The sequence below is a fragment of the Epinephelus moara genome, chromosome 6 (genome assembly GCF_006386435.1).
Source record: "Epinephelus moara isolate mb chromosome 6, YSFRI_EMoa_1.0, whole genome shotgun sequence".
Lineage (NCBI taxonomy): Eukaryota > Metazoa > Chordata > Actinopteri > Perciformes > Serranidae > Epinephelus > Epinephelus moara.
The window spans coordinates 16,045,428-16,070,007 of NC_065511.1; the positions used below are offsets into that span (position 1 = coordinate 16,045,428).

The 24,580-nt window shown below is 41.0% G+C and overlaps 1 protein-coding gene across 1 annotated transcript in view; it reads left to right on the forward strand.

Annotated features, from left to right (window-relative positions):
- LOC126391791 (eukaryotic translation initiation factor 3 subunit H) overlaps nt 1-24,323 on the forward strand; it is a 69,224-nt gene extending 44,901 nt beyond the window's left edge. The window contains exons 4-8 of the mRNA XM_050046731.1: nt 2,461-2,560; nt 6,369-6,518; nt 15,410-15,530; nt 23,375-23,507; nt 24,000-24,323. Coding sequence (XP_049902688.1) covers nt 2,461-2,560; nt 6,369-6,518; nt 15,410-15,530; nt 23,375-23,507; nt 24,000-24,094 — 599 coding nt within the window. The 3' untranslated portion in view covers nt 24,095-24,323. The remainder of the gene's footprint in view (nt 1-2,460; nt 2,561-6,368; nt 6,519-15,409; nt 15,531-23,374; nt 23,508-23,999) is intronic.
- Nucleotides 24,324-24,580: the final 257 nt, after the last annotated feature.

Genomic DNA, 24,580 nt, shown 5'->3' on the forward strand with positions numbered 1-24,580 from the left:
TGTGTGTGTGTGTGTGTGTGTATATGTGTATGTGTATGTGTGTGTATATATATGTATATAATGTGTGCAAAAACACAGGGTAAGTTGTCTTAATCAAGTGTGGCTGTCACCAACCAGTCTCAGTGGAGATTTGCCAGCATTGAGATTGGCTGCATCTTGTTTGGGAGTGACTCTGCTGTAGGCAAATGGCTTGCCACAGTTGGCGGTTGGAAAGGGACAAAGTCAGACTAAAATTTCTGGTAGACAGTTTGGTTTCTGTCAGCATGTCCAGTCTGAGCCAATATTACCACTTTCTCTCTCTAGCAAGAATGCAAGTAGCATTTCATTTTTTCTCTATCTAAGTGTGACTTTAGCTTGGCTGTTCAGTTTGTTGAATTGATTTTAGGAATTAGAAACCCTGCAGTGCAAATGTTGTTTCGCAGTTGACAGACCACTAGTGCCTCCGCTCCCCTCCCAACTGCTCAGATCCGTAAGCCTGGACATACATGAGTGTTTTCCATCACTAGAACTGATAGAACAGAGTGACAGTTAAGTGACAAAATCAATCAAGTAAGATATCTGATGGAAGGCACTGTGTCTTCAGTTATTGGCTTTTATAGCAGCTCCTTGCCAACTAGAACCTTTGAAACAGGATTTTATGTTTTTACTTATTTTCACTGGGATCACTTGTGATTTTCAAAACAGTTAGACTTCTTTTTATGTTTGCAAATAGTTACTTGACACATTTGAAATGTGTAAAAAATAAAAAATGAGTCAAGTGCTGTATAAATACTCATAACTGCTAGGCACTTTCATCTCTTGTATGACAATATACATTCTGGGTTAGAGACTATATGGTAACTGGTTCAAGATGGTGGGCATTGCACAATGGAGACCCTTGGCACTGTTTACCATGAATGGAAAATAAACATTATTATTATTGTTTTGTCATATCATACCAAATTCCATGTGCAGATCTAGTTAAGGTTTGCTTATTGGCACTATATCCCTGAAAGATATAGTGATAAAATATGGCTAATACCTACCATACACTAGAAGACTTTAGAAAGACTTTTAAAAGCCTGAAGTCTGACACTCTCTGACACTTTAAGACAATGTGAGTTCTTAGTCACAGACTAAAAGAATTTACAAAATCTGAGGATCTCTTAGGGTTACTATTTGCAAGACTACAACTAGATTCCTTAGAGGTTATTTTCCATCCTGCTCCTGGTAGAAAGTACTACACCAACTAATATGACGTATTAACAATTCCTTGCATGTCTGCTAAAGCACATATCTCCAGAAACACAAGATAAAAGGCCTCATGCATGGACAGTATGATCATCAATGCCCTATCAATATATTCTGTAAAGAAACTGTATTTGCTAACTGTACTTGTCGCCTCAACTTGCTACCAGCCTCTTTTGGTTAGCTGCACTACTTTAGTGGTGGAAGACTTTTGGACAAACAGGCAAACCATTTCAAAAAATAAGATTCCTCACTAAACTAGGTGCTGGTCTGGGGATCAGATATATGCTGAATTGTTCACTCCACAGCTCCACCAGTTTCTCCTCCTTCTCTACAGTACAAGAAAACCGAGACTTTGTCACGTCCGTTCCTCCCTGAAGTCCCCTCCATGTTTACTGTCTACCCAGTTTGCTGCTTCCTGTGTGATGCTGGAGAGATAGCACCTATTGGCTGTTGATAATTTAGGAGCATGGGGCATCAATATTTGCCTGAGCCAAGAATTAAAAACGGTGATGATATTAAACATGTTCAGTTTGTCAGAACGTCAAGAGGAAAAAGACTGACTTAAGACAGCCTAGTGTTTTAGGACCACCTTATTTCAGTCAATTGAGATGTTAGAGCGCTCCACAACTCTCGCAAAACACACTTAATTTGTAAAACAACAGAGGCAACTGTACCCAAAACTACAGTTAAATTATTTCACAACCAAAAACCATGGATTACCAGAACCATCCAGATACATGGACATTTAAGGAGATGCAATGAAGACTAAATTACAATGCACAAGTTGAAAGAGCTGATGGTTGTACCTTATATGACTTCATGTGAAGAATAATTGATTGTTTGATTGATTGAAAGTGAAATTGCTTGTTTGGTGTAAGGCTGGTGTAAGGCGCTTTAGAAATTCTAAGTATGTTCACTTCGTTCTGATACTAATACAATATTTTAAAAATGTTTAATCATTGTCTAGGAATGTGATTGTGTATTACTGGAGCAAGTCTCACTCTAGCCCTTCAGATTTGTATACAAATATTGAATATAGATTGTATGTCAGTAGATGACAGGCAGATTTTTCATGGTACTGATTGCATAGGATCAATCGGACAAAAGGGACATTTTTTAGAAAGCTTTACTTTAAGAGGAATTCAGTTTGGACTGGAATCCAGAGAGTATGATTCAAAGAGCAGTGTTACAATTTTCATTTTTTCGCATCCCACCCTCTTGTCATTCTAGACCCCATAAAGACGGCCCAAGGCTCCCTGTCCCTCAAGGCCTACAGGCTTACTCCCAAACTCATGGAGATCTGCAAAGAGAAAGATTTCACACCTGAGGGGTAAGTAGCTCATTGCAGAACACACAAAAATAAAATTGGATTTCATGATCACTCACAAAGATATTCACAAGTAAATCTTGTGTTTTCATTTGTGCATAAATATAAGCACATGGGTTCATATTGCTTACAGGAAAACAGAATTAAAATATTTTGCCTTGTGCTCTTTTGATTCTGCTTATTCAATGGATGCAAATACAGGCTTGTGCATCCACAGGGGAGGCATTTAGTAGCAGTTGCAGACTGATGCTGATGATGATGATTTATCAGTTCGCCCTTGCCCGTCAAACAAATGTACCATGTTTACGCTTTTTCTGACCCCAAGGCTTATCGTAATTGCTTTTAAATTGCAGCTAAAAATGAATGTAATGAGGGGACCATTTTGCAGGCAGTTCAGGGTAGTCCAAGTGCACAAACTCACACATGCATAAACACACGCATGAAGGGACACACACATGCACTGACGAATGCAAGTAAACAGCTCCACGAAGAAGTCCCGGAGGTATCAAATTGCTGTCCACTCAGAACTTCCAGATATACATTTTTAAATTCACTAAAAGCGAGTGTATTTGTGGGGAGAGGGGACAATTTAACCGCATCATTTCATTTCTCTTTCCCATTTCCTCTGTTTTTCTCCACCTGTGTGTCTCTATTGCCGACAACTCTGTTATTGACCCAGTGTGTTTGGCCCAGAGTCAGGATCCTTCTCATTTCTGCAGCTTTTCATTAGTTCCTATGATTTATTACTGCTCCAATCTGTAGCTATCAGTGTTCCCAATAAGCCCATGATTGAGAGAGGGCAGCGCAGGGCAGGAAAGGACAATATCACCACATAACAACAATCTTGTCTCGATCCTATTATTTTCAGAATAAACTGGAAATCTGAATATCAATAATGTTTCTGTTTTTTTCCCACTCCGGAGATGCAAAACTTCAAAAGTGTTTCATTTTCCCCCCACTACAATGTGCGTAAAAAAACCACTCTCTTTCATGTTGGTTTATTTGATGTTACATAAGCTTGCATATATTGTGCACCTTTTCAAAATGAAAGGCAGGGTTAGATGATTGCTGAATAGACCCATCCCTTTGAACTGCCCTCCAAGTCCGCTGGGCTATGGAGACAGTGGTCAATAGCCTCCACTTCAGCACACAATATGAAGCATCAAATTAGTCGGCCTGTGGAGTCAACCTTTGGCTTTGTCCAGCAGGGCCCAACTTGGAAAGAGCATGGCATTAAGTGTGCCAAAGTCCAGTAGGGTTGAGCAATTTGTACTGCCTAGAATGTGCTATCCTTCTGTTTCCTCATAGATGTCTTTTTGTGTTGCTCCGCAGGCATTTGAAAAGGTCATAATTTGCAGGAAATATTTTAAAGCACTGCAGATGGATAATTGTGCCAATAGGTATAACAAACAGTATTTATATCATTATAGATTTTCCTTATAGAGTGCTGTTATCCATACTGATTTTTGTTCTTGGCACTCTGAGCCTGAGGCAGGATTGTCCACTTCCGCTGCCTCAGAGTCTCCTCCTAAAGTTTGCCTGAGGTGATTCTCTACTTGGAATACAAAACAACATTTTTCAAAATTACCTTATCAGAATCAGATGATGCTCCACACCCCTATTCATCACACGGGCAGCCATAATATAAACATCTCTGTTTCTGGTACAGTGCACATGGTGGATTTATGCAGCGAGCGTATTGATCCCATAACAAGCAGGACGCGTCTAACAAGCCAACTTTGCACATATACAGACATTAGTTTGTAGCTCATGCACTGTGCACAAGTGACAGGCTGAACTAAGGCATTCAGTCAATGCTATTGGATTTATGTGAGACATTAAGCAAAGTTTGAAGTTCCATTTTGTGTTAACAGGCCCATGTCAGAGAAGCAGAGAGAGATGCAGCTTTTAGCTCCTGAGGAACAAGGAGAGGTGGTTAAAAATCGGTCGGGGCTTTGCACACTTATCAGCAAAGCCCATAAAAAAGTAATTTAAGCTACTGAGTCTAACATTGCCCGGGGTGTGCAATATGGACAACCTATCGTATCACACCATTTTCAGATATCAAAATGCAACATGCATAACATTACTATTCATTTTGCTTTTATTTGGCTGAGGTACAATTTCCTGAGAAGTACAAGCCAAGTGGTAACAGTACAACGCTCCATTTGCAACCTCTCTTGTAAGCATATGTGAAATAAATAAAAATGTGGAGCTAAAAGCAGACCTGAGAAGATCTCTGCTCTCAACACAACAGATGTTAAATGCATTACAACTAGGGGTAGAACAACTGTTAACCCCATCTACCCTCTGTTCATTTAAAATGTGTTCAAAGTGTCTGTGGATCAACTAGGACCTGGATTTTTCCTGGCACCAGTTTTGTTTGTTTCTGGCTAATATCCACCCCTGATTCACACTCACTCCTGCGTGTAGTTTTTATGCATAAACAGTAGGGGTGTGAATCTCGAGGCACCTCAAGAGTCAATTCTATTTCAGGGAGCTATGATGAGACTGTAAAATAATTATCAAGGCATTTTGATGCATCAAAATGTTTGATTTCTGGACATGATTTAGTTTTCTCACTGTGTGAGTACTTGCAACTTTAAAACTGCGTATGTGTGATGATCCATAAATAGATAAACAGATGAATTTACTTGCACACAGTGTGGCTCTTGTCCAGTTCCCTTTTCCCTTCATCTTCATACCAAAATTCTTCCATAGTTTAGCTTCTAAGCCAGGAGGGATGCTCAGATTGTATCTATCTATCTGCGGTTGCACATGCTCTGCAAAACTCAAGAAGTGGCCAAGCTTAGGACAGTGGTTCCCAACCTTTTTCCTTAAGGAACCCCTTTCTTATCATGAAGTAAACTGATGACCCCTGACTAAGTGACATATTTAATGGATATTTCATATTATATTTAATACATAGCAATAACAGTAAAGAACAACTGATAAACTGTACAATTAATCCAAATGATGAACACAGTAACTGCAGGAAGTTTGTGATTATTTCCTTTGAATATTGTATCAGAGATGAGTTTTCCTGATATTTTTAGGAACCTTTTATGTGATTCTCTGTCTGTGTTATTTATTTTTTGATTTTATATTTAACATTCATGCATACTTAATAGGCTGCTTTTCTGACAAATTTAGTGTTTTCTTCTCCCTGACACTTAGCCATTGTACTGTTAGCTCTGTAGTTGTTTAGACTGCATACTTTTCTAATGCTGGACAAGGCTTTGTAGCAGAGAATGAAAAGGCTGTGAAATTTATTTTAAGTTGTCTTGAATCATAATCTAAACTTTAAATATGTTTACATCCATTACATTTCACAGTCCAGTTGGTTCAGCTATAAGGAACCTACAGCCTGGTCTTACAGAGTTGTTACAGGTGATCATAAGCACGAGAATTTGGGTTTTAATTTATTATTGACTTTTTTGCATTGAGACATCATTTTGCCAAGAGAGAATCCTGATGCAGCCGAGATTGATTTATAACCAGGCAAGCTGTCCCCTTAAAACCACTCACTGTATCAGACAGAAAATGATGGATAATGTACCCTCTGGTTTTAGTATAGAAGTTGAACTACATTTCAGCACAGTATAAAGAATGAAGTGATGCCACTTGGCTGGGCAGCATGGTTGATGTCCATAGGTTCGTCTTGTGTCAGAATATCTCTCTGTCTGCAAACATTGGTAAAAGCACTGGATGTAAAGATGAAATGAAAGAAAATCTTTTTTGGGTTGACAAATTGTAACTTAACCTCTCTTCTCTTGCCTCTGTCTGTCCTGTCCTGTCCTTCACTCTGCAGCTTGAAGAAGGCTAACATTGGCTTCGAGCATATGTTCGAGGAGGTGCCTATCATCATCAAAAACTCCCACCTCATCAACGTACTGATGTGGGATCTGGAGGACAAGTCCACGGTCGCCGACAAGCACGAACTGCTCAACCTCTCAAGCAGGTCAGACGTGAGCTCATGCAGCCATTTTACCAAGAAGGCTTTAGGCCAGACACCTTGGTTGTGAAAATGTTAAGAGTGAATGCAGGTATCTGGATCAGCTATTTCCAATAGGTTTTTCTCTGGACTTATCATTTACAAGATATTTCTGCATGGTCTTGTGGGGCATTGTGTGGGTTTATCAAGATCTGTCCTCTATAAAATAGCGCAACCTTCAATCTCGCTGTAAATTTTCTAATCTAACACTGACTTTGCAGGGAACATGTAGGCGATCTAACAGATTTAACTGCTGTAGATACTCATGAGTGATTTAGTTTCTCTCCCAACTTTTATTCCCCAAATAAAATCTCTCTTTTTTCTATTTATTTTGGAGTTTCAAGGCTCCTGTTTACATAACATGCAAATTAATAATCTTACATTGCACTTGGAGAGACCCGTGTAAGATCATAATGGTAGGAAGCTCTTCGGTCTTTTGATGTAAGAGTCCAATTCCTCGTTCATGTTTCATGCCGTCTGATTACATTACAACATTTTCTATTTTTATGACACTGCCTGCATCATAGTGTTTTGTAAGCACATGAGCGCAAGCCAGCATGAAAAAAAATACTGTCATAATAAGGTTCATCAGCAGACCTCAGTGTGTCTCATCAGCCTCTGTGCAAAATCACCCACAATCAAATCACAGGAAAACAAGTTATTGATGGAAATTGCATCACCCCCAAACCATCCAACACTAAGCAAAGTGTCACCTTAATTTGATTCATTTGCACACTCTTACCATAGTACTGTGCATACATATCTATTGAAGAATAATGTCTTCCTAAAAGCGTCTTACAAGCTTTAAAACCATGTCATGGTATCTCTTTAAACCTGCAGGGTGCTTTCACAGACATGAGTTAAAGCTACTTCTAAATTAAAATTGATTTGACATTAGGGAACTCCTGGGCATTAATCTGCGTCTTCTACACTGTTCTAAAGTGTACCAGTAGAAACAATAAGAGGCCTATTGATGTGTTTTGGTTTATGTTTATATACCATACATGTTTAGTGCTGTTTTCAAGCACTTCTTCGGAGTGTGTTTTTTTTAATCTTTTTATTATTATCACAAAAATTCCATAAAGACCAAATGCAACAATGAATTTATCTTACTAAACGGGAATAGTTTGTGTGGCCAAAGCTCACACTTCTGTGCCATTGTCTTCCAAAACCTATTAAAAACGCATAAAAGAGCCATATTATTGCATTGGGTGACATATTCCTTCATTACAATAAACACAGCCGGTATAGTTTATTCTGAAACATCAGCTGCATTTGTGATCTCTGGAAAGCAAATGCTCACATACACTGGTGTGTTTACCCTGCTTTGTTAGTTTGCTTCACAATTTATCATTAGCTGTAGAAATTATCGTTAAAATGTACAATGTGTGGGTCAGACTCGGATCATTTTTACAAGGTTGAATACGCAGCTGACAACACTAATGAAGAAAGGGTCAGATTTGGTGGACCTGCAGTGTCATAAACTGGAGTACCCTGGAGAAAATACAACAATGAGCTGAGTGAATGGTGTAAACTACACTCGCCATGTTTGCTGTAATGAAGGAATATGTCACACAGTGCAACACTGAGGCCCTTTTGTGTGGTTTAATAGTTTGTAGAGGATAATGGACCTCTATGGCACATAGGCATAAGCTACATGAGGGTGTAGTTCCACAAACAGTACTTGTTAGTAGGATCAATTCTTTGGATTTGCTGTTTTGTTGATGATAATTAAAAGATTGAAGATAACACCAGCCTAATCTTTTAAAACCTATTTTAACCTGCTTGGACAGCAGCACCAGATGGGTGAGGGATAAAGCACCAGAACATCTCAAGATTTGTTACCTGCCAGTCATGGAAATGTTTCACCAAGACAGTTGAGAAATTCAGTTTGTATTGTGCATCATAGATATAAAACAAACCCCAACAAGTATTTGTTGTTTGGATCAGATCTGTCACTCACACCAAAATGGCAGCCCACGTACATATTCTAGTTTTTAGACATGTTTGACCACTTATCTTGTTCCAGGAACTTATTGGTGTGCCCTTGGGTTAGTATCTGATGTCTCATTGGGATATCCAGTCTAAAACTAGGTACAGTAAATGCCATATCTAAATGTCAAAACATATTTATTCAGAAATGTCTCCACAAAAACAGAACCTGCCGTCAAACTTTGTCTTCCATCACTAATGAGCACAATATGAACAAATATCACCCCACCAATTCAACTCACAGCCTGGCTCTTAAAGTCTCGCATTTAGATCTCAGAGGCTCTCAGCATCAGTCTCAAGAGAATTTATCAGCAATCATTTATGGAGATAAACCGCTGCAATTGGAGCAACAGCTGTGAAGCTTCCCAGGGGCAGGTGTGAGAAATTAGCACAATAACGACTCAAAGTGCTGATTTACACACTGTTAGCACGCTAAACACTCTGTGCTTACTTATACACTGCAGTGTAGCGCATCAGGAGTTGTTGTGATTTTTCTCATCTGTGTCCTGAAACACAAGTAAGTCATGAATTCAATTAAACACTCCTGTGTACAGAGCGCTGCAGAATGCATGTGCCTGTCCAACTAAGTATGGCTCCAGCACAGGCATTTGTTAGAAATTGTCAAGTAAACTGAGTAAGAATACCTCACTTTTCTTGCATATTATTCCATTTTCCAAATGACTACTCTGAAGTTTAAACATAGCTTTTGATATGACCCAAAATGGGGCAGAGGAAGCATGGCACTCCCCATGGATTTCCCGGCACGGCTGCCGATGGGATGTCTGGCAAGATGAAATTGTTTCCTGAAGTTGTCAGATTGCTGCGCAGCTCTGTCCTTGTATTGGATTGTAGTGTCCGTCTCTCTACATCTTCTCCTGACAGCCCCGCCCTCTTCTCCTCATTTCCACCCCTCCAAAAAAGACAACGATAATGGGTTTTATTTAATGTTTTTCCTTTTGTCTCATTTTCCAATCTGCAGCCCCATTTGTCAATGTCATCTACATCTAAGGCTGAGTGAATGCAGTTTCACTCCAGCAAACAGGGTTGTTCTTACCACAGATGATGATGTTGATCGTGGTGATGGATTGCATGAATGTAAATTCATTTATGTAGCTATTTTCCCCCAAACAGTCTCGACATGTGCAAAGTCACAAAGCAGCATATATTCATGTCAGGCCACAAAGCTTTTCACTTGTGGGCCGGCTTCCATAGTCTTCACCTGCCTTAAGATTTGCCCACTGTATAGTGGCTGACATTGTTCATTATAAATCATCCTTTAAACCTCATATTTACTTTTTGTTCCGTGTGAAAGAGCAACTCGTCAGTCCATTACCTCCAGTCTACTTAGGGTAATTGGTCCTCTGCATAGAAATGTTGGACAATGGAAGGATATGTAAACAGAGCTCTCTGCTTTACAGAACTACCCTGATGATATGTATTCAATAAGGGAAAATGGTATTGAGCGCAGGCAGAAAAGACGAGAGCTGCAAGGCTTTGTTAGAGCTGCAGTGGTAGGAGGAGTGAGGAAGGTGAAGAGACATATTGCCACAAAGGAAGTGTTGCTGTGAAGGAAATACACAGAGGAAAAATTATCTTTGACAGACAAACCTCATCCAATAAGATGGACTTAAAGAAGAGATATGTCTTATACTCTCACAGCTCCGTGTCTCTTTTGCAATGAAATAATGATAGTGGACAGGAAGGGAGGAGATAGGGATTTAAATATAAAAAAATTAACAGGCTATAGGATTTTCAGTCACATTAAGGATTATGAATTTCTGTCACACCCACCATAAATCGCTCTGAAAATTTTAATTTTATGCATACTTTTTTATCACCGAGATAATACTATGGAGTTATGTTGGGACAATGTTAGATCTCGGCTGTTTCATGTACTTTTTAAAACCTATTATTCTGCTACAGAAGCCAGCCAGAGATCCATATTGTGCCCTAGTCCATCAGTTAAAAAGGCTCCATCAGAGTAAAACACTCATTATAAGAATGGAAGTCACTTCCTTGGCAGCTTTGTTAAAGAACTCCCCTCTGAACTTTCAATTTACTGAATGTCAGCCCATTTTTGCTCGCACATCAATACAGTTTTAGAATTTGTCCTCTATTGTCCTGTGTGAATATGAGCATGTAGGCCTGAGCACGCATACAGTACACTGTATGGGCTGCCATTGAACCTGACCTTAAAACAGAATGAGTGATGATAGGAAGTCCCACAGTAGACTTTGATTTCTAATTCAGGATTGATCGGAAGGCTCACTGACCTGTGTGAATAATTCAACCCTTTGGAGCTTTTGACCAGACACTGTGTAGTGTAGAATGCAATATTCCGCAATTTTTCCGAGCATGTGTCATTGGTAACGTCACATTTTTGAGTGTTTGGTAATACCAGTGAATGTGTGCACATTTATGAGCAGTAGTGTGTTTCCCTTGTATATTCAGGCTTTTATTAACAAGAGAAACAACCGAACATACTCAAACACAGCAGAGAACAGAGCAAAGTATTAGTAGGTGTAGTCGTACTAGCAACCTGTCATTACCAAGCATGTGTCAAGGACACAGAAATACACTCAGAAATTCAAAAATACAAACCGATAACAAAATAGAACAAAAACCCAGTGCACAGAATCACTTACTAACACACACACACACACACTGACACACACAGTCCAGATCCAACACTTGACACATACATAAACGACAGATGTTTTGAAGGATCCTGCTCTGACTAAATGTTTTCCTTTGCATATATTATAAATGCTCACCACACAAATTAGCTACCATATTGCTCGATGAAATAGTTTTAAATGGGCTTTCGTCAGCGAGAATCAATTTTGACACAGCCAGAGGGACGCGGCAGGGAAGTGCTGTGGTGAGATTTGGTCCTGGGCCATCAGTTTTCATGTTTACAGCTCTGACACTGCAGTGGAGGGTTGACAAACCGATCACACGAGAGTCCTCACAGGCAAATACGATGGGACTGGAAATGGCTCGGCAGTCTAAACTATGGAAAAGAGAATCAGAGCTACTGAAAGTCATACAATATTCTCACACTTATTTTAAAAGAAATTTTTAACTGTGAAACCAGCACTGAAATCTGACAGATAGCCCATTTGCAGGATTCGTCCACATACCTTCTGTGCCTAACACTCTGCAATGCAAGGGCAGCAGGCAGCCCTTGAAGCTGAATATTTGATCACTTGAATTAACACACACCTCATGCAGGTGCCAGGCTGTGATGTGGATGGTGTTACAGATTGTCAAGCATGCGAGAATAACATTATAAATCATCTTCAGTAATGCTTATACAATTATCTGCATGCATGTGGTTACATTAGTTTTCTCTGTGTTTGTAAGCAAGCTCGAGGGACTTCATCAGTATGTGTGTTTGCATGTAAATGTAATTAAGGTGTTACCAGTTGAATGTGGGTTGATGGCAGCCGGATGCTAAGCTGAGATGATCCCGATGAGTGGCTTCAGGGTGTGCATATATTTTACATATGTATGACTGCTTAATTTTATGCGCATGAAAGTAATCCTGTAGTGTTTGTTCTGGTGTGTGCCCTGGCCACAGACTTTATACTTCCTGGCATTTTGCTAATACTTTCTGACATTAATACTAAAAAGTAGAATGCATAAGTACACTGTACTTAAATGCTGACAGCTTTTTCAGTAACTAGCAGTGAAATGTGCACCAGTCAGAACTGCAGCACCTCGGGTGTAAGATTGGACTTTGATGTCATCATTCAGAAGTGTTGAAGATTGTGAATTATAACAAATTTCATTATAAATCCCTGTTTAATTTCATTTCAAATCATTAGGGATGGAAATCAAGAACCAAATAGTCCAATCCATCAGAATCGTGTGCCTCCGAGCTTATCAATTCCTTTATTTGTGCCAGTGTGAATTGCATAACAATGGTGTCAAATTCATGTGTCTGCTACTGGAAATGTGCAACAAGAAAAAGTCATGCCGAAGAGAAAGAAGTGGTCCAAAGCATAGCTTCATTTCATGAAGAAAAATGACAACAGTGCAGCTTGTAATGTCTGTAAAATGATCATTTCAAGCAAGGGGGGAAACAATGCAACAGCATTTTCACAGTACAATAACCGTCTCAAAGTATCACAGTTTCACAGTATACATTATTACACAATTATTATTATCAGTTACAGTGACCCTTAAAGGAAAACAGAAATGTTTTTTGGGTTGAACAAACTCTTTATTAAACTCCAAACCATTTTCTATAGGCCTATGGAAGTTTGTGTAAAAAGTCTGACAGGCAGTCAAGGAGAAAGGCAGATGCAAATGCACAGCCGAGATTCTCCTTCTGGTTGCTTTTTTCTTTTTTCCAGTGCTATGGTTAAGCAAATGTACACAGTATGATAAATGTACAGTTTCACAGTATACCACTACAGCCCTTGCTGAAACATCTTTTTACCCAAGGTGGTCTTAAATTCCAGAACAGCCATGACTCTCTATGCACAAGTACCACTGCTTCCCGACTGAGCAGCACATCCATTACCAAGGGTAAATATCCCATGGTATAATAACATTGATGCCACTAAGGTGGGGTTTTTTTTCCAGATTTTTTCTTTTACAAAAATCAATCGAGCAAAAACCAGTAAGTGAAATAATAAAGGAACCGGACCGATAAGCAAAATTGATAGTCATTGGTATCAATAAAATTCTATCAATTCCCATTCCTACTAATTACCGTCATAGCACCAAGAATACTAAATTTGTAACTGGCATGTGCATACTTAACATTTTAATATTGCAGAGCCCCTAAGGTCCTTGTAAAACTGTACAAGCATTGTTTTATGTGACACAGGAGGACATTCAGTGGAGCCCTCCTTGTAGATAAAACCTCCAACAGCACAGTGACAGAGTGAAGAAGCTCTTTAACATTTGTGCTTCTCATGTCCATACATGTTTTGCTACACCTCACTCACACAGCAGGAGAGTGTGTGGTTTTAAATACAAAAGGAATTGGTTTAAATTGGCACGGCAAATGTGTTTTGCTGAGGTCAGTTCTGGTTACACTGGAGCTTGTTTCTCAGTGGTACCCGTGGTAAGTGGCAATTCTTTTTATATTCAAGACTTTGCACAATCTAAGAAATTGAGGGTTGGTAAATTATTTCCTGACAAAATGATTTTTTTTTCCGCTTGCAAGAGAAGATGGAGAGTGTGAGGAGCCAGGAGAGAGTGGGGAATATTGATTTATAAAATTGTTAATTGAAAAATCTCACAGCAGAAAGGAAAGCAACTGAAAATCACCCAAAACACTCTCCACTCTTCTTCCACATATTCACACAAACAATAAAACACACACACACACACACACACACAACAGTTACATCAGCATGAGTGCACACACAGCCAAAACATACACAGTGCTGGCAGTCCTTGCGGGTACAATTGCCATTTAAATAAACAGTCAGAATCTGTTTTCCCACAGTACATGCTGCATTATGTAGCACCCAAACATTCATAAATTAAACAATATAATTCCACAGAGGAAAGTACAAGGGGGAGACGTCTTGAAGTAGAGCACTGCAGTCTTGTCAAGGTTGAACTTAAGGCAGTAGTGAGACATCGTGTTAAAAATGGGGCTCATGGGAGGAGAGAGAAGAGGAATGCTAGTAGAGTTATGTTGAGAGTTGTCAGCATGGCAGTGTTGGGGAAAAAATGAGGGATGTGAGCAGAGAGATTTAGCACAGAGACAAGAGGACGGGTCCTCAGGTCTGAGTACTCTCAAACCCCCGGAGAGAGGTTTCATGTTAGATGTCTTTCAGGATTCATAAGAGCAACATGGTAGGAGGTGAACTCAAAGATTAGGTCAGAATGGAAGGCAAACATGGACTGTTGAAAAATGTGAATGTAGCATTTTTAGATTGCAACCACAGGTCTCTGAGGGGACATCTTAAAGCTTGGAATAGTGCCTACTACTAGCCACTGTTTCCCATTTGTAGTGTAGTGATGGGAAGGAGCATCCTGTGGTTATGTGTCAGAGGATGGAGGATCTGTCGGTGTCTGTGGGTTCCTCTAAGTTTTCTTCACTGGAAGTTTTTTTTTTATATCTCTTGCTAGATTTGCTTGAAAAGATTGTGAGGGACCACTGGAAGTTTTTCCCCATGAAGGTGGTCAAACTGCACAGATTGCATTTACACTTGGCTAGCAATTTGTATCACAATGCAAACGAGACCATCTGCAGATATGATCTTGTGGATCAGATAGCCCTCTGATTGTAGTGCATTCTGTTTGCATTTATGCTTTGCATTGAGATAGATACAGTCCACAACTTAATACCAGCTGTAAAGGGAGTCCAGCAAGCAGATCACATCCAGCCAAATATCAGGGAAGAGTTCATAATCACATACAATTATAGCACGGTGTTCCAGCAGAGATTAAAACCTGTAAATCTTTAAATTAACTTGTGTCAAGCCAGTTTTATTTATATAGCCCAAAACCATGCAATGTGGACATGCTCACACAGGTGGAGCTCTCATCTTTGAGGGAGTTGCTGACTGTGGCTTAGGAGGTAGAGCAGGTTTTCCACTAATCACAGAGTTTGCGGTTCGATGCTTAGCTCCTCCTGTCCACGTGTCGAAATGTCCTTGGGAGAGACACTTGGCCAAAACAATGCCTTACATGGTAGTTTTCTGCATTGCTGAAATGCTTTGGATAAAAGCGCCATACCATTGTGTGTCCAAGCTAGCAACAGAAAAGATCAAGTTCAAATCAGGAAGAATTAAGTTTGTCTTCAGGGTGATATGAAGAATGTATGTCACTGCTGCTCTCGTGTGCTGATGGCAGCATAAAACCATGTGAATGACATGCTGACATTTTCCCCCCAGCAACCATTTGGAGAAGAGCCTCCAGCTCCTGATGGACAGGGTGGATGACATGAGCCAAGATATTGTCAAGTATAACACCTACAGCCGCAACCTGAGCAAGCAACAGCAGCAGAAACACCAGGTAACTCTCGAGCGCACTCACACATACACACAAGCTTTCACGGGCTGCACACACCACCTACAGACACAATGAGCAAGAAGCAGCAGCAGAAATATCAGCTTAGCAGCATGCGTGTAAGGGAAAGAGGCACTCTCTCTCTCACACACACACACACCTGCAGCCACAAACTCAGCAGGAAAACGGCAGGTATATTTCTCTCAGGCATGGACACAACCAATTGCAGCTATAATCACAGCAGGCAAGCAGCAAGCACCTGGTAACACAAACACACACACACACACACACACACACACACACACACACACACACACACACACAGAAATATGGTACTTCAGGCTCACACATTATTTGTACATGCACCCACAGAGGACCACCCAGTATACAGCAAAAGTTAGCAATACATAAGCATTCACTAAAATTCATAACTACACTCACATTGATACACACAGACAAACTAGGTAATGCAACACTGCCTTCACACATCCAGTTCACACATACAGATACAAAGTAGTATGCAGTTTCTGGCGTCTCGTGAATCCGCAGCTCCGTTGGTATGTTGTATTGCGCACATAATTTACATACTGACAGACCAGCTGCACTACCAATGACATAGTTAATTCTCAAATACAAAATAGCTTTGTTTGTTGTCTTTTTACAGTAGCGCGTGTTTTGTGGAACTATTGTAATACAAAAATGTCACCTGAATGGTCAAGACTGATTAGCATTGCTGTTCTGTATCTGTGCTGTAAGCAATCCTCAATCCACTGGTGGAGCGTTGTGGAAACTGTGCTTCCATTTTTGGGGGCCTTAAAGTGAGCCCGATTGGCTCTTATCTGGTTGTCGCTTGCATTGCACAAAGCTGAGCTTTTTTCAACTGTCTCCTGAGCACCTTTTAAACCTCTCTAGCTCAGCAGGCAGTGCTAGGCTGCAACACCAGGTCCCATTTATCATGAACAACAGCCTTTCACTGTTCCAGCTTTTGAGTGCGTATGTATAAACGGCTCATAAGAAGCAGCTGAAGAAAACATTAGCCAAGGACAGAAACGCAGTGTGGTACTACCAATAACAAGTACAGCAGTGCAAGTGCAATGTCTCAGATGATCAAATGCACATCATTGACTTCATCACTTCAGTTTTAAATTTTAAGCATCTGATAATGATGATTATGATAGTAATTTGGATGGCAAACGATTTGGACATTGGATCCAAAGTGGGCAGTGTCCAAATTGTATTCAATCAAATGGGGTCTGGTAGGGTTCAGTTGTACTGCTGCAGATCTCATTACTCTGTATTTTGTATTTCTTCAATTTACCTCACAAATTACTTTTCACAAAGCCCCGCCCCCTTTTTTTAGGTACTGCTACTCTGTCACCCTGTTTGAGCGAGTATGGAGTACACTGTCACAAATTGCATTCTTCGCACTCCCTGAAGAAGCATTATAATTTTTGCAAAAACAGAAAGGCGCTTTCAGAGAAAAGCAGACAGAAAGGTCTACAATATGCATTTTAAGGATATCTACAGTACTCACAAACACTTGATTCACACATCAGGTCTTGATGTACAAAATGTTCAAGTCAGAAACCTTTACTAATGTACATTTTAAAACTTTATCTGTAAAAATTTTATCATGTCAACTCATAATGTGACTGTAGTGTGTATGACCCCCGCGTGCCTGTATGCACTCCCGACAACATCTGGGCATGCTCCTGATGGCGGATGGTGTCTGGGGGGGATCTCCTCCCATACATGGATCAGGGCATCAGTGAGCTCCTGGACAGACTATGGCAGTGCCTGGCGGCATCGGATGCACCGATACATAAAGTCTCATAGGTGCTCAATTGGAATTAGGTCAGGGGAACGAGAGGGCCAGTCAATGGCATCAGTGCTTTCATCATCCAGGAATTGCCCACACACTCTGGCCACATGAGGCCGGGTATTGTCCTGCACCAGTGTAAGGTCTGACAATTGCTCTGTGGATTTCATCCTGGTACCTAACAGCAGTCAGGGTACCGTTGACTATGACATGGAGGTCTGCGGTATGCCTCCCCAGACCATCACTGACCCACCGCCAAATCAGTCATGCTGGATGATGTTACAGGCAGCATAACGTTCCTCATGGCGCCTCCAGACTCTTTCACGTCTGCCACATGTGCTCAGTGTGAACCTGCTCTCATCTGTGAAGAGAACGGGGTGCCTGTGGTGGACCTGCCAATTCTGGTCTGTTCTCTTGCGAATACCAATCGAGGTGCATGGTGCTGGGCTTGTGAGCACAGGTCCCACTAGATGACGCTGGGCCCTCATGCCACCCTCATGGAGTGTGTTCCTTACAGTTTGGTCAGAAACATGCACATCAGTAGCCTGCTGGAGGTCATTTTGTAGGGCTCTGGCGGTGCTCCTCCTGTTCCTCCTTGCACAAACATTAGGTTAAAAAGATAAAAATAAAAGCTAAAGCCTGCAGGTCATAGGGTAAAAGTAAACCACCACATCACCGGGCATTCGAGACAGTAGACCGTAAAATTAAGGAGCAGCACTGTTCCTGTGAAGCAGGATGGCCTTTATTCACTGTTATAATCATTAAAAAGCAAAAGTAGCACGTGTGTCCATTCAGTATACCTTACCTTCAGTAGCTAGTGTAGCATGAAAGTGCTTCTTTAGTAACCTAAGGTATAATGTTCAATGTACATCTCCTTCCAACCCCTTGGGGTAACAAGTGTTAGTAATACATGTGCCCCATGCACTTTTCAACGTGACCATTTTGAAATCCACAAAGCCTGAAAATGAAGAAAACCCTAAAGTACAGCATGAGAGTCTTTGGTGTACTGTCATTTAGTTTTCGGAACCTGGTTGTAGCTTGCCAATGCTACGCTAAAATGTGCCAGTCTTTGTTCGAGGGCGGGACTTAGCGAAGAGCTAATTGTAATAACAGAAGATAAGATGAGTGCCACTGTGATAACTTTACAGAGTTGCAAAATTCTGAGGAGCCTTCAAGCTCATAAATCTGTCACTCAAATTGGACTTCCGTGACCGTATTTCATTCTCTCACAGCCACCTGAAGCAACGCAGCCCTTTTCATTTTTTTAATGCACAGCTATTTTTAGTCCCACTTATCTCCAAGTGGATCTGACTGGTGTGTCATAACCGTCACCAGTGTCATCAGGGGGAAAATGTTTGAAGATGATGTTTGAAGCGAGATCTTGAAAATGAGATGCAAAGTGCTGGGGAAAAACAGACATGTAATGCTATTGCTCTTTTATGTATCACAGTTAAGGTACATTTTTCACTCACAAGATCACATGGTTGATTAATATACTGGCTAAAAAAAAACCACACAGGACTACAAAACATCTGCAGTAAAGCACACAGTAAGAAGAACAATGCTTTGCTTTACAACAGTAGCTCCATTAACTTCCAAACAGCAACTACTTGGGCAACAACTAAATCACCGCCAACATCAGTACTAGTAGCTTCAAGCAAAGACAAGTTTAAAAGACATTCCTGTTGTTTTGAGCAGACACTAATGAGATAAGCTTGACTAATCCTAACCCTCAAATATCTGTCATAGTGTTCATCCCTCACCTCACTTCAGCTGCTGACATGCGCCCACTGAAGATCAGCATCACTTCAATTTCAGACACGCTTCTCCTTCATCTACTGCATTATTTCTCCTCTCAAGGAAATGGTTATTTTCATCACTACAAGGGCTACTTCTGTGAGACATTCATCCTTATGTGAAGAAGAGTAGGTTCAGAAGGTTAAATACCACAAGTCATGCTCAGACAATCTTCAAATACCCCCCAGAGAGATCTGATATATGTGGGTTCAAAGCTAGTATTAATAAATTGAGCCTTTCTTTATTTTAATGAGTAAGTGAAAATCCTCTGTTTTTATTCTTTTGTTGTACCAGTGAGACACATCACAAACTTTAACTTCTTTTAAAAGCAGCAGCAGTAGCACTTTGAAAAACACACACACAGCCACACACATACTGTGTGCAAAGACTCAAGACACACATACACACACACGCCACCTACAAGCACAAACTCAGCCAGAAGCACCAAAAAGACCAAAACAAAACACACACACAGACACACAGATGAAGTCAGCCACAAACCATCTGCAACTCCAACCTTGACTAGATGCATCATAAACATTTGGCAACACATGCAAACACAAAGGGTCATAGACACACACCTATTACTCAGGAAAATGGAAGCGGAGAGGCACTGATGTATGCCGAGTGCGTGCATACAGACTTACACCTACGTTCAAACAACTACATTATTCTGACATTATTCTCTGCAAGTGGACACGAGGAAATGTCTGAAGTGTTGATGTTAATCCAAGCTGAGTCATCATCGTCTCTGCCGACAGCGGACCAAGCTGCAGCCAAGCTCTCACACATTAGGCAGACTTACAACAAACATGCATCTGTGACCACAGGTAGTCCACCGCATGCACACAAGGCATTCACAACCTGGGCCACAAAAAACCACACACCTACGTAGACACACATCCCCGGGCCAGACACCCACACTCCAGCCATTATGATCCATCATCCTCCCCTACCGACCCTCTCATCATCACAGCCCGCAGGCCTTGCCCCTCACACACACACACACACACTCATGTCATACTCAATATCACACAGACAACCCCTTTAATGGTGTTGACTTTTTCATGTTTCACGTGATTCTCTACAATGAGCAAACAACGCGCACAGAGACAAAGAAAGTGAGCCTCTATTACACCTTTTAGACATCTACGGTACTTGCTCCATGTAATCTTGTGCTATTGACCCAGCTGCTTCCCGGACAAATGGAACCTTATTAATCATCATAGAAAGTTGCAAAAAGGCGCCGTGCTCAGAGGGCTCCATTTTTCATTTATAGCCCTCTAAATTTGGTAAATAGCAGGTTCCCAGGCACAATCTGTGGCCAAGTTAGTCTTTGTATCAGGAAATTTATGTCTCACGCCCCCTGATTTATTCATTTTCAATTTTCTCCTTTCTTTTCTTTTCCCATCGACAGAAGCAGGCAACACTTTGCAGAAGATTAGGTATGGAGCAATGAGTTAATCTTATGAACCGAGGAGTCATGATTCATGGTTAATGATACAATTCAGCTACCATTAGATGATTCAGCAATATTTTCCAAGTCATTATTTCTGAGCCATACAATTATTTTTGATGTATAAACAGAAAATAATTGCATGAAAGCCAAGCCAAGTCATGGCTGAGAGTGTATTTGGTTACTAAATGGATACAAAGCCACCAAGAAGTCTGTGACAACTGAGGAACAAAGTCATCAGTTTGAGCTTTATTGCTTTTGAAGCAAAGGTTATGCTGGTTTTAGTGCTCTGATGTAGAGTTTATGTTGGACATGATCCAAAATGGACTGGGGGAACAGTTACCTGAACCAGACATGAATCAATAATTTTGGAATTAGAGAAACCTGAACCAAAGGGGATCCAAGGATTAGACCAGATCAGTTAACCCAAATACCTTCAACGGAGAGAGGACACCACAAACAGAATCAGTAATGTGATGCACCATAACAAGCAGTTGCGGTTGAAAAAGAGCAACAGCATAAGAATAATAATGAATCTATTACTGTCACTTTTAGTAAAGCGTAATCTACACAGACAGCTGTTTGAATCACACAAATATCCAGCTGTATATTTGTTTTTGACTTAACTGTATATTCACTGATTAATCAGTCTGTCTGTGAGTGGCAGACTCCCCTTGGTCGCTTCGGTGGGCAGGGAAATAAAATCAACCATACAAACACTGATTTCCTCCCGTGGCATTGACTCTGAAAACTATTTTGGTTCAGTGAATGTCTGCTGTCAGTCAGCCTGGTGAAGGTGCTGGATACTGTCCTTACAGCTCTGCAGGAGCTGCTGCTGACAGACGGCTACTTCTGCGGACAGAGACACTGAATGCAGGTCAGAGTCAGTGTAGACTGAAAACTACTATCTCGTTGGTAATGATGATAGCCTTACTAATCACATTGCTCAAAAAATGTTGTTTGCAACATAACAATAAAGTGTAAATGTTGAGCCACACTTTGTTCTTTTGAAAATACGTCATTTCAGTTGAGTGATACTTATCAAAAGTGTCAAGCACCCTAAATCACGCTGCAAACTGCAATTTGGATTTAGTCAGACTCTAGTCTTATTTCCTTAGAACAGAGTGGTGCTGATAAGTCCTCTAGTCAGTTGGCGATTTTAGGGGAGAGGAGGGGGGGCATCATTCCCCTCTTTAGCAAAATGCCAAACATTGCGTCCCCCTTGTTAACCTGCCACCATCCTCCAGCTGTTGGTCCGTCCCCACTATTAAAATTTAACAAAATGCCTACTGCCTCTAGTCCAGACACCAAAATTGGAATTTTTAAGCATGATACAGATGCCAACTGCAGCACATTGCCAGAAACACACCATTCCCAGCATGAGTCATGGTGTTTCCAGCAGCATGCTGTGGGGATGCTTCTCTGCAGCAGCCCCTCGAAGGCTTGTGAAGATAGAGGCTAAAGTAAATACAGAGGAATCCTGCTGCAGTCTGTGAAAGAACAGTGACTTGGGACAGGATTATTTTCCACCAAGACAACGACCCCAAGCATAAAGCCAAAACTACACGGGGGTCCAGACCTCAGTTCATCTCAGACTCTGTGGCAGGACTCTGAAACTACTGTTCCCTTACAGTACCAGTGCAACTCAACAGAGCCTGAGCAGTTTGTAAAGAAGAATTGGGAAAAAAATAGAAGTGAAAGGTGCCTCGACTAAATGCTGACTAAAAGGAGGTTGTTTTATATTCGTTCTTAATTTAGATCAATTCGATTTTTTTTACTTTTACTTCTAATGTGTGAAGGTAAATACTTTCTAAGCATTTGTATGTCTATATTTATCTATGGAAGTTGGAAGTGCAAAACTGTTTTTGTTTGCTTGTTTCAAAAATTTGCATATATTAGCATTTTGATTATGCACAGCCATGCTGTGACGCATTGGTAGACAAGAAAAATAAATAAATAAATAAAAAAGCTGGAGGAGTAACGATTCATCTGAGCAAATAGTTTTATATTTTACTTATTGTTTATCTTAGCAGTTTTTGTCAGCTTCAGTTACCCGTACAGGTGCGTTGTGGGATGTGTTGAAAACACTCAGGTTGCTCCCACGTCGTTTTTCCTCCTCATCTGCCGCAACCTCCCCTTCCACTGGTCTGTGTCAGTCTCTCCTCCATCTTGCCAAATTAACAAGGCTTTTAGGATCTCCAGAGACCCGGCACCTCACTGATTTACCGACTGTCAGCCCTCCACAAATCACTCCATCCCTGTCAGCACTTATAACTCTTCTCTCTCCCTCTGTCTCCTCTATCTCTTCTTTCATCGCCATGTTTCTTTACAACTCACTTCCCCTGTGTTACTGTTTCCAATGTCTGTCTTTCTTCCTCCTCTCCCTTTTTTTACTATCCACTGCCACTCTGTGCTATCTGCATCTCTCTCTCACTATATTTCTTTCCATCCTCTTACTCTGTCTCTTCTTGTACCTGACTTTTTTTTACTGAGGTACCTTTTTTTTTATCACTTTCGTTACTCCCACTCCTCACCTCCCTGACGTCATTGTTTCACCCTTTCTCTTCTCCTCACATTCTCATCCTGTCTTCTATCGCCTCACGCTTTCCCCTTCTCTTTTACTGTCCATTTTCTCTATAACCATGTATTCCCTTCTCACATCCCTGTCTCCCAATGCTATTAAGTTTAGGGTTGTTTTTTTTCTTCTTTCCTTTGCTCTTCTGTGCTCCTATCCCATTTCTAATGCAACCCCTCATTCTCTCTGTGCCACTCCTCCAGTACCTCCAGAGGCGGCAGCAGGAGAACGCCCAGCGACAGAGCAGAGGGGAGCCCCCTCTGCCTGAGGAGGACATCAGCAAAATGTTCAAGCCCCCTCAGCCTCCACCGCGCATGGACACACTGCTCATTGCAGGTACATACACACTGACACAAACACACAACCTCCACACATGGACAGCACTCGTCATTTCAGAGACCCCCCTCGTTCCAAACTCCATCAGCCGCCTCTGCTCCCCTCACAGGAGCTCAGGTTCTGTTTTGTAATTATCTCCGCCATTATCTTGAAATTACATTAATTTAAAGTTTATTGACTCAATCTCCAACTCGACCGCCCCTTTCCCTGCTGTTTCACGCTGTTCAGCTCTCCCCCGCCTTCTGACAACATTCTGATCCTTCCGTTTACTCCGTTCTCAACTAATTTGATGTTTTGCTGTGCTGCTGTTTTGTCTCCCCCCCATCTCCCGCCTCCGCCTGTGTGTGTGTGTGTGTGTGTGTGTGTGTGTGTGTGTGTGTGTGTGTGTGTGTGTATGTCTGTGTACAAATATATGTGTATGTATGTATGTATATTTCTGTGGGTGTGTTTTTGTGTGGGGGTGCACGGATGCATGTGGCTACCCTCCAACAGGGCAAATTAACAACTACTGCCAGAACGTGAAGGAATTCACCTCACAGAACCTCGGGAAGCTGTTCATGGCGGAGGCTCTCCAAGGCCACAACTAGAGGAAAGAAACGGGGTGTGTTCCGCATCTGCGAGAGAGTGCACAGAGGAGAGAAAAAAAATAAAGGTAACCGAGATGCAACACCACCTTGAAGACAACTGGAGGAACGCGGCGCCGTTATTTGTTTTCTAAGAATTTATTCATTGTTTTTATGCCTAGCTCCATCTTGGATACAAAATTAACTTTGAAGATCACTTGATTTTGATTTAAATAAAAGTCTTGCATCTCTACATCTTCTCTGGCTCCGTGCATGTTTTCACAGTTGAACTGTATTCAGCTCTTTATGGTAATTGCAGCATATTTTATTTTAGCTTGTAGACTTAAGCATTGCTTTGTGTTTTGCTGTACAATAAATGATTGGTTTTGTACACAATATTAATATGCTTAAGTGGGGTTTGTGTGCATAATACAAAATAATTATACAATACAATGGTAGTTAAACATAATTTTATTGCTACATGCTTTCTGTCTTGCAGTTCAGACATCA